The 11545-nt window shown below is 38.0% G+C and overlaps 1 protein-coding gene across 2 annotated transcripts; it reads right to left on the bottom strand.

The window, feature by feature from the left end:
* Positions 1-483: 483 nt before the first annotated feature.
* pth4 (parathyroid hormone 4) lies at positions 484-7420 on the bottom strand. 2 transcript variants are annotated; one of them, XM_038697888.1, is made up of 3 exons: positions 7337-7420; positions 3822-3910; positions 484-3348 (listed from the first exon to the last, which is right to left on the bottom strand). In XM_038697888.1, the coding sequence occupies exons 2-3, from the start codon at positions 3905-3907 to the stop codon at positions 3078-3080; spliced, it is 357 nt and encodes a 118-aa protein (XP_038553816.1). In that variant the 5' UTR covers positions 3908-3910; positions 7337-7420; the 3' UTR covers positions 484-3077. The 2 variants fall into 2 exon arrangements, with proteins under 2 accessions (XP_038553816.1, XP_038553815.1); XM_038697887.1 differs by lacking the exon at positions 7337-7420 and adding an exon at positions 5251-5432.
* Between the last annotated feature and the right edge of the window lie 4125 nt (positions 7421-11545).

Genomic DNA, 11545 nt, shown 5'->3' with positions numbered 1-11545 from the left:
GTCCCGTTAATGATTTAAAGACCGTGTGTCTGACACTGTGTCTGAGGACCACAGACAGAAATGACTTCCTGTGGTGCATTTTGGAGGCATGATTTTTGCACTGAAAGTACTCTTTTATTTGACCAGCATGTCATGGAGTGGGTGGGAGACATTGTTCAAGATGATGCAGCCTGACACCACCGACAAAGTCCAGCCCCCCCACAATGTCACTGGCCTTGCAGATCGGTTTGTTGGGTATCATGGCTGGAATGGCTTAATAGTGTTGTGTGAAGGGTGGGGTGCAAACCACTTTGTTTGTTTCCCGTTTACAGAGCCAGGGCTGTGTACAAACTCCAGATTTCTTTTCAGTGCAGATACAGAACAGACAGCCAGAGGACCCTGAGGAGATATTCACTGAATTTGACAAAAAGATCATATATTAGATTAAATTCGCTTACCCCACCTTTAAGCAAGAAAGTTGACAAACAAACACAGACCTCAATCATGCATCCACAAAGTTTAATAGAAATGTCCACACAATACAATTACAGGCATTCAAATCATTGTTATACAACTACACATCTCTTTATACATGCACAAAGAGAATTAATCAGACACTTTGTATTCATAAATATCATTCCATACATCGAGTTATATCTAGTCTTTAACTTCAGATCACATTATGTAGCCTACTGTTTATTATAAACTCTGGACTCTGAACAAGAGATGTAAACATGATTCCATCACTGCTAAGTAAAAGTAGTCAACAAAGTACTGAAGAAACAACAGCTGTAATAGACTCTACTACACCTTAGTATTATCATACACTAAGCAATAACGGCAGCCAAGAAAAGACCAATGATCATCATGCACACACCCACATGCTGACAGCTGCATTACGTTGCATAAAATCCAATGGTGATGATAAAAAATATTTAATACACAAACAAGTATAAGATCTAAAGGATTATACTGTGTCAGTTCCCTTTCTATACTGCACCACTGTGGAGGCTTTTCATCCTGTCCATTCTGCAAGTGAACTAGTTGTAACACAACTACACTGTAAAAAAAAAACAAAAAAAAAACAATATATATATATATAATATAAATAGAGGACAAAATCCACAGTCCTAATTCTGTAAATTTCAGCTTAAGATAATATGAAGCTTTTAGCAATCTGAGTTGAACTGCTCAACACTGCTGTTGTGTTCTTTATCTCCACCTCATTCATTATTTTCTCAAATCAGTTCTTATGTGTATTTGCTTACGTCTTACACCTACAACCACATCTTTTTTGCATGTAAGTGCCTATATTCATCTACTATACTTAATTTAGACAAAATCTATGTTTGTGTTTTGTTATTTTTAGGTAGCCTAGGACTCTTGTTTGGGTCTCTGTGTCGAGGTGACACAACAATGCAACCCTGTGTTGTAGAAATTACGTTTACGTACTAGTTTGCCAAAAACGTTTTTAAGAAAATGTAACTGTTCCCTTAGTTATATTCAGAGGCAATGGTTTTTCAAGTGAATGAAATACCTCAGTTTGTTGTACCACACAACAGTCATAGTTGAGGTTGATGATGGACCAATTTCAGTACTCTAACACCGGAGACTGCAGTTCATATCCTGACTCCAGTGTGTGTTAGGTTTGGGCTGGAATTATGCTTTGCTGAATAGACTTGTAAACATCTCTGCAAACCTACGCAGAGAAGGGTGTTATGGGTGTAGGCCACAGAGGAGCTTGGTTGATTCAACTCCTGTCGAGCAGCTGGTTCAAAATAGAAATGAGAACAAACGTAAATGTGCTACATGTAAGTATGAAAGAAATATCCAAGCAACCCACGTGCACGTTCGCCTCCATGCAGACAGGAGAAGCATAATTCTAGCTTTAGGCAACAAAAGCAATGGTGTACGGGAAACGTTGTGGCTTTGGTTATTTGTAATTGAGGTAAATGTGTTCTGTCTCATGCTTTATGTCACCTTGGACTCTTTCAATATTTAACAACATTTAACAACTTTCCTTAACCATAACCAAGTGCTGTGAGTGCCTCAACATAACCATGAAAAGAGTATAATATTTTAGAGGATAAAGTATTGCAATACTATTGAAGATTTTTGGATTTTAGAAAAAAAAGAAAAGCGTATAAATAGCGTTCCTCACTATGTTGATAAAAAATAAAATTCAGGGGCGTTAGTTTTTCTCTGCAGATGTGTGTGTATGGTGCAAGGTATATGAAACCAATTTTTAGGATTCAGATTCAAATGAAGAGCTGCAGTCTATGTGTATGAGACGTTACTCTTTCTCAAATGTCACTAACATTACGTTCACATTAGCCCTCTGTCCAACAAAGCTGCGGTCACAGGTCTGATATGGGTATTAAATACATGTTAAGCAGGGCGACCACAGTGTGAACTGTGTATGAAAGTGAGGCTGCAGTTTGTAGTCTGGAAGTGTGATTATAAAGGAGCAAAAGTAAATATGATAGTAGTATGGCTTAGTAATAAAATGGAAATTAATGTAATGTAATGATCCAATCTATGAGAGGGACAAAAATTACTCTACACACTGTCCTGAGTTTTGTGTTTGTTGACAAGTCATCATGTCTGGTCATGAGACGTGTGCAGATTATACTTTTTTTTACGCTGTCCCTCACCTGTTAGCCAGGTAGCTAACACTAGCTAGCTAACTGTCTGCAGACACAGAGCAGATGAATCGGTGAGTGGTCTGTCCGCGCTCAAACTGATAATAAAAGTGGATGTTTGTGCTAAACTTAGTTAAAACATTTGGTTGCGTTTAAGTCAAAACTGTAAATCATCTTGTGCTTGAAAACATTTACATTTTTTGGTTGTGTCACCATGTCCTTAATGTATAATGTAATTATACTTTAAGACAAAAAGTGTTTCTGTGGCACGGCCTACTGCTAAACTACCTCCAGGCAGCTCAAACTCAAAGAAATCTTGACAGAGAATGGGTGTCTTGGCACTATAGATGTTCTTGTCGTGGTGCTTTTAGGGGTTTCATTGTTAAAACGATGGACAGAAATAATTATTTTTCATGAATGTGTACAGTAGCTTCATGTTTGTGCATCAGTGTGATGTTAGGGCTCTCTGTCGGGCAGTTGAGTCAGATATGGATTAAAGAAGTCTCTCAGGAGGCTCTGTGCCCGTGTGGGCTGGGAGCTCCCAGCAGCAGGGACCAGAGCCGGACTCAGAGCCAGGTCCAGGGCTTTTGTGGGATTGAAAGCAGCAGAACGTGTCTGGGCAGTGTGGAGACCCTCGATGGCACTGGACAGCCAGATGAGTCTTTTGAGACTCTGGATGCTTCGGCCGCGGTCATGCATCAGCTGGTGTTCGCTCACAGCTCTGCGACTGCACGTAGAGAAAGGGAAGGATCTGTTATTCAGGACTGGTACACCCTCAGTACAGGTCCTCACAATTCAGTTAACACTCAGAAATCAGACGTTTTATCCAAATACATTTAGATTCAAAATACATGTATGGAAGCAAAGAAAACTACTTACAGTGAACAAAATTATAAACAAATCACTTTTGTTTTTGCCCCCATTCATCTTGAACTGAACTCAAAGATCTAAGACTTTCTCTATGTACACAAAAGGCTTATTTCTCTCAAATATTGTTCACAAATCTGACAAAATCTGTGTCAGTGAGCACTTCTCCTTTGCTGAAATAATCCATCCACCTGGCATATCAAGATAAAGCTGAAGAACACCAAACATGTTCCTACTTCTACGTTTATTAAGTTACTTCACTTTTTGTGTCAGAGCTATTAAAAATCCTTCACAGCTTGCAAGAAGTGAAAATGTCAAAATTAGGCATCTTACCTCTCGTTCTCTTGACACTGGGTGGTTGTAAAGACGACAAGAAGCATGACAGCGAGCCATTGCACAGGCCTGTGGGACATCTGCATCTTCTGTCACACAACAGCAACAAACAATCACATCAAAACTCTCCATGTAAAAGAAAAAAGAACAGGGAGCATCAAGAAACACTTCATGTCAGTTAGTCAGATCAGCAGTTCTTGGCTCGTGAACCCTGAAGAAGTATTTACTTGAAGTATCTACAGTACTTGCATCCTCTCATCATTGGTCACATATATTATGGTTACAGCAAAAAAAACAAAATGATAAAAGACTTGACTCTGTAGTACCCCAAAAAAGGCACAAATCCACAGTGAATATCCTTGATTTAATCTATATATGCTGGAATCTGCCTAGAACATCCCACCACGAGTACATTTTTAACTGTCCAATGTAAACTCCTCCTAAGTCGCTGAAACTCTGGAGATTTGACACGTTTCTGTGGATGTTTGTAGCAAAGGGAGAGAGTAGTCACCCCACCCGGATCGGAACACAGGTCTACAGGGTACCAAGCATGCAACTTTGACCACAACGCTAAAGGGCCAGAGTCGTTGGTACGGCAGTCAGAGCGCATACTTAACCGTAGTGACAGTTATCCGTCACACTGCCCTTCCCTTCAGGAAGCCCTTCCATGCGCAACAAAGGCATCTCTCACACATCCCCCAATCATACGGTTCACACTGGGCACACCTCCGATGGCAAGCAATCCATCCAACTTCTGACACCATATGTAGCGAAGGGAGCGAGTAGTCACCTTACCTCGATTTGAACATGGGTCTACAGGTTTTTCTTTATATTTGAACAATGTTTTTTTTAATTTATGGCAAATGTTTAAAAGGTTGTGGTTCTTGAAAGCAGGTGTGAAGATAAGAGTCCCCAGAGTCTCCCAAATCTCAACAGCAAACCATGAGAAAAGAAATAAATCTAAATATTAAAACAGCCTTGTGAATGTCTCAGAATGACATCTGTGTGTTTGTCTTCTTCCATCCACTAATAGAAATGAATATTACTCTGATTGTCTACTCATTCATTTTCCTTTTTTTATGCCACGTTAATCTGACAAACAAAAAATAAAATTTTAGAAAGTTAAACTGAATTTTAAAGTTCGCTTTTTAACTGGAAAATACATAAAGTCATACTTTTTTAACTTTAAGAATTTGCTTGTTTCACAGAGACAGACCTGTCGTACATAAATCACCGCCTTTACAGATGTAAATTTGACAGAATAGAATAAAAACACGGATTACAGTCTGTAAAGGTTCTCATTCATCCAGGTCATAGTTATCCAAGGAAGGTTAAAATCAAGGTTACAGAAGCTTAACTAAAAAAACTGAACTAAATTTGAATTAAAATAGAAAAAAAAAGTCATGCAAAGTCATTTAAAGGTACTTACATTGTCCCTGTTGGTGACAGCAGCTTCTCTTATGATCAGACACTAAACTGACTTCAGGTTCGACCTACAGACCTTTTATAAAGCCCCCTGACACACACATTCACACACACACAATTCAGAACTCCCACAGGCTTAAGAGTCACAACAAATTCAAAGTGGGGCGTTTGATTTGCTAATGAAACAAACGTCAGCATCGTCATCTCTCTGACATGTGATTTTCTGTCTTTGGAGGGAAAATATCAAACATTTTCCAGGGTTATTTGTGTCAATACAATTCCAAACAGCCTCCTGCACCTCAGGGTGACAGTGGAGGAGGTTTACATACTCGTTGATACTCTTTACATAATCAGGTGTTTTGAAAAGGAGGTTGGAATTCAATTGAGGGATTATAATTTTTCCTTTTTCTGGTCTAATCCGCCCCGTTCCTCTGGGAGAGATTCAGGCGCCTGACAAAGAGGAATTTAGAAAAATGGGGCTGACTGGTTTATTGATGTTGAGGCTGGAGAAGAACAGAAATGAGTCAGTGATGAATTGAACCTCAGCAAACTGTCAGTTCAGGTTTAAACTTTTCTAAAAACACTCTCTCTGTAGTTAAGATGCTTGTCACCTAGAGCTTTTCTCCAGCTCCTTGACATTAAAATCACCACACTAATGAACCCAAATAAACTGGAGTCTGGTTGCCGCGGTGTCACCAAGGTCCCCGTTAGAAGCGTTGTCTTAACAACACCTTCCAGGACGAGTTTCTCCCAGTGAGAAATGTAGGCTGCAGTTAGAGGCTCGTGGGCAGAGGTGGGGCGAGAAGTGATTTAGTCCATTAGAGAGTAAATGACACATGGTGTGAAGAAATTCAAAGACAAATGGAGATGGGCAGAGAGGAAAGAGAGAAGTGGTGAAGCTGAAAAAGAAGAGGAAAAAGAGAAGAAATCAACAGATGAAGGTCAACATTTTTAAAAGCAGGAAGCACAAGGTTGATCAGATTGTGGTTTGGCTCATTGTGTTTGTTCAAACCCAACATTCAAGTTGTGTTTTACAGATTAAAGCAGGGCCTGTATTTATTAAAACGTGCACTTGATTCCCACTTACAAATGTAGGACAGCTGCTGATCAGATTTCTTACTACTTACCAATACTCCAAGATGGCGGAGGTGAATTTATGGCAAGCCAATGTGGTCATAATTGCTTGGTCAGGCATCTGATTGCACACTGCCACGTCAAAAGAGTGTGATGACGTATTCTGCATGTGATTTGCAACAAAAATGCACCTTTTTAGATGTGTTCTTTGGATTCATGAAAAGATTTGTGTTTTTAATGTGCAATTTGCCATTAATGTTTGTTGAAAATGCACGCTTTGTCTTTGAAGCGTCCAAACGTAAACGTACATGCTCTTCCTTTACTGTTCTCGAAATTGCACGTCAAAAGCGTGTACTGACTTTTAGGGCTTTAGTCGCCTATTTGCTTTTGGTGTAATGCTTTGTTATTCATGTGATCAAAGGATGCTAAAGACATACTTCTCCCATGTTAAATTTCTGTGTAGGTTTATCATCAGTTGTGTTGCCAGTATATTTACAGTGCTGCTCTCTTATGATATCTGTGAATTGAAATTATTTCCTTTAACATTTCTATATTGAATTGAAAGTGAAGTGATCTCTGAAACTATGTTATAAATCATAACTGATTAAAACGTATAATTTGCCAATGGGACAGCTTCAAGAACAAGTAAATAACACTTCTAACACGTTATTTTCATACTTCAAACAAATGTTTGCACTGCCTGTTTGGTTAACCTGTTTACACGATCATAATCTGTGTGACTCAAAACACGCAGGCTGTCAAATCAAACACTTTTGACTTCAGTGTGCAATCAGACGTCCGACCAGGCATTTTAGACCACTTTGGCTTGCCATATACGCACAAACCTTCTGACACATGTTTTAGAGTGATTATATGATGAATTATATGTTAGCTGAACCAATACTATATTAATTTAATTTGAACATTTGATAAGATTTACACCACTTTACTTGTTTTTAATCAAATAACAAATAAAGCTGCATTGATTTTGTTTGCAGTCACTTGTCTGAATTTACCGTTGTGGCAGTAACATCTCTCCATTATATGGTTTCCCTGATGTGACTCGTCCACCAGCAGCAGAATTTCTTTCCTGCTCCAGTTAACTTCTCTTTTTAGCCAGTCCGACTATATGTCTAATCAGCCAGAGTAATTGAAAACACCTGTATGTGTGTACAGGGCCTTTTAAGGAGTCCACACAAATAAAACATGAATCTTTAACAACCTATAACTTACTAAAATGTGAACAAATTGGCAGATGTAGGGTAAATTCTTGTGTCTGGTTGACTATTGCTGCTCAGAGTAGTCTTCATTAAATTAAACCCCATGTTTGTGGTCTGCATTTTTCAGCAACAGCCAGTGAATGTAATTACCCTTTTTATATAATAGTTTTCATTGCTACTGGTGGAGCCATTCCCACACTGGATTCAGATTACCTTCTTGTACAACAGGGATTTAAAGGAAACAATGCAGGATGTAATTTAGTGTAATTCTACCTCAGCCTCAGAGTTACTACTCACTCTCCTACAGCCATATCAGAGCTGTTACTCAATAGACAACTTCTATTCTTAGACCTTTAATTAAGATAAGAAAAGATTTTAACATGGAAAAGTGAGAAATCTTAATATTTCCTGTTTGCTGACCTCCAGATTGTATCTTTTGCAGATGATGTAGTGGAAAGAACATTTACTCAGATGCTGTGTTTAAGTACAATTTTGCGAACTTGTAATTTATGCTACTTTATACTTCTACTCCACAACATTTTGAGGGCAAAAAATTAATACTTTTTACCATCTCTACCAACTATAGTTAGTTACTTTGCAGATTTAGATTAATACACAATATTGTTAAGTTATTGTTAAGTTAACATACCCAGCAATATGTAAAGTAATTCAAATTAACTCTGCCTTTACCAGCTGCAACATTAAAGTAATGTACACTTTATTTATCAATTGTAATCCAGAAATTGTAAAATAGTCTATTATATATATAATTCTGAAATGGGCCTTTCTGCAATTAGAGTACTTTTACTGTTGACTAGTATATTTTGCTCTCCATTGATTGATTGAGTCATTCTCATTAATGCAAAAACATTTAATAGTTAGGGTCTCAAATGTGAAGATTTTCTGCTTTTCCTTTTAGTTGTATTAATAATCTTAATTAATTTTTATACTTTGAGGTTTGGACTGTTGGCTGGACAAAACAAAACATTATGAAGATGTCACTTAGGGCTATGGGTAACTGTGACAGCATTTCTCACTATTTTTAGATATTTTGCATACTATCAATTAATGGAGAAACTTACAAGCAGATTAATCCCTAATTAAAATAGGCTAATCATCAGTTGCAATCCAAAAAAATGCTCACCTGAACAACTACAGCAGTAAAAATCCTGCCTTTACATTAATGTGTAAATAAAAATAATCTAAAGATATAGTATATAATAACAGTCAGGGGATTTTTTTCTGCATTGAATACTTTTTTTTTAGTACTTTAGGTACATTTTCCTGATTATACTTGCACAATTTAAATTAAGTAACATTTTTAAAGCAGGACTTTTACTTGTAAGGAGTATTTTTACAGTGTTCACCACCACTGTCCAAACTGTGGTAAAAGAGGAGCCATGAGGGAGACAGACTGACCTTGTTGGTTTGACCCGTGTCATGGTGTTTATCTGAACGGAGTACTGGTACTGACAAACAGTGGATTGTTCTCCTGTCTGGATCAGTAGGCGCATTGTTGCAGCTCTGCACTGAACTGTCAGGGTTAACAAAGACATGAGAAGTTGAAGCTCTTGATTTATAAATCTCAACTACATTTCAGTTTAACTGGTAAATGCAGCAGACGTGTCACAGAGCAGTCAAGTATCAGCAGTGGTGGAATGTAACTATGTACATTTACTCAAGTACTGTACAGTATTCGACATGCTTGTACTTTACAAGCACAGCTTGATTTATTGGTGTTCTGTAGCAGGAGGTCCCTCAGGTGTAAAGCAGCCAGTATCCACATGGTGGCAGTGTTGCACTCAGTAGCTGGATGCTGCTGAGAAAGAGGAAGTCTTGTCACCACACCTGGAGCTGAACATTTAAAAGGAGACTAAAAACACAAGATGTGTCTATGTGTAACATACAATACATTAGGACTGTTTGTTAGCGCCCCCTAGAGGTGGCTGGTTCATTACAGCCACAGTTGTCTTTGAGCTGATATGAAGATGGCTCTAAAGGAAAGGTCATGGGATCATTAAAATATTATACAGTAAGTATTTTTTGACATTGTATTTTTAAATGTAAAATGAAGTCTTCATGGGTCCACTTGGTTCATAGAAACCGGGACTTGACCCAGGACCCGAATCAGACCAAGTCCTAATCATATTCAGTCTAATGAGATCTAGGGTCCTTTTGTATTGCTGCAGGTCTCAGGTCTTGTGTCAGAATGTTTGATACCGGAGATCCCTCTCTATTTCAGTTTTCTAAGATCCACTGCATTTTGGATCGGATCTTTTGATCCTTGAGTCTGTTTGGACTGGATCTGACCATCCTCGGGTCAATTTCAAGCAAATGAATCTAAAGGTACGAGTTCAAGAGGATTGTCCGTGAGTCTTTCTAAACCTAAGAAAAAAAGCTTCAGTCAGACTAAATACACACAATTTTGTGCTGTAGAAGTATTTTTCTTCTGCTTTTCCTTTCCTGTACATCACTTAATGACCCCTCAGATTTATCTTGCGTGGTCCTGACTCCCAGGTCGGGGGCAGTCAACCTACGGCTAGAAGCAATATCAACATCTGGCCAGAAGTTGTTGTGTCTCTGAATCTAAAAGTTGGATCAATCACCATCTAAGTGGTGGGAACAGTACAGGAATATTCTCTCAGTATTACTGCTCACTGTAACAGGTGTTGATAACAGCTGGGTTTCCATGGTAGCGTAGTGATCCAAGATGTCCACCATATAAATAAGATTACTGTGTATGAATCATGCACAGGAGCTCTCTGCTGCTCATCAGCCGTCATTTCTGTATCTGAGAAGATAATCCTTTTATTTTTTAAGTTTTTACTCAGAACACTTTACGGAAAGATGCAACTTGGACAACTACTTTGAAATAGGCAGTGAGAGTGATCACTATGACAATGACTTATTTCATTGGCTGTCCAACTACAAAGCATTTTGATCATAAATTCTAGACATTATTACACACACACAGCAGTCATACACAATAATGAAATCTCATTATTTTGTAAGTATAGGTGAGCGAGTTAAGCCAGTAACATAATTAAAATATTACAAAATAAAACTGTTCAAAGTTAGTAAAACCAGGCATGCTATTCTTATTAAAGGATAAATGTGGTTTTATTCTACTGTCAATAAATCCCATTTGTCTATCAATACTTTGTGACTTCCTGTCCTTCACTCCCATTGGTTCCTACTGAAGACGTAAATATATATTGTATTGTATTGTATATATTGTTTGAATTATAAAAAAAGGAAATAGAAAAGGTAGGAGAAAAAAGGAAATGAAGCATTTGTTGTTGATTATTTTCGGCGGCAGATTAAACCCAGTAGTGGACAGTAACTAAGTTACTCAAGTGATGTACTTAAGTACAAATTTGAATTACCTGTACTTTACTTGAGTATTTTCTTTTCACGCCACTTTCTACTTCTACTCCACTACATCAGTGGCGCCCCCAGAAAATTTTCCTACGGGTGGCTAGATGGGGTCACTGAAAAACCTGGGATAGCACTCTAAAACCAAAAGCCATAACTGAATAATAGTACTTATACATAAGTAAAGGATCTGAATACTTTGTCCACCACCACTGAACCACGTTTGGTGCTGTAGTGAGTATTTCCAGCAGCAGCAGCATCGTATGTGTGTGATTGAGTCAAAATAAATTACAGTGTGTGTTCATGATAATGAAGGATTATGTCACCCAGTGCAACAGTATGACTCACTGATGTGTTTTTAATAATTTCTGGACAAAAATAGAGCTCTATGGCACAGAGGAATATGATACATCAGACTTTGGATATACACACTTGTTAGTGGATCAATTCATTGTTGGTTTGGGTCTTTTATGGGATCTGTTGACAGTAAGAAAAATATAGATTCTCACCCGATTTATACCTCAAGTTCCGTCAGTCCTTCATCATAATCTTGCAGAACTCAGGATGATTTCTTTATAGACAATAAATCATGTTCTTGACTAAAGCGTCCAGGTTTTTGTGATTTCAGTT

Source organism: Micropterus salmoides, unplaced genomic scaffold (assembly GCF_014851395.1).
Source record: "Micropterus salmoides isolate LMB-PRFRI ecotype aquatic unplaced genomic scaffold, ASM1485139v1 Ms_hic_scaffold_4, whole genome shotgun sequence".
In the NCBI taxonomy this organism is placed as follows: domain Eukaryota; kingdom Metazoa; phylum Chordata; class Actinopteri; order Centrarchiformes; family Centrarchidae; genus Micropterus; species Micropterus salmoides.
Note: the sequence above shows the minus strand (reverse complement) of the source record. Positions and strands in the feature narration are given on the sequence as shown.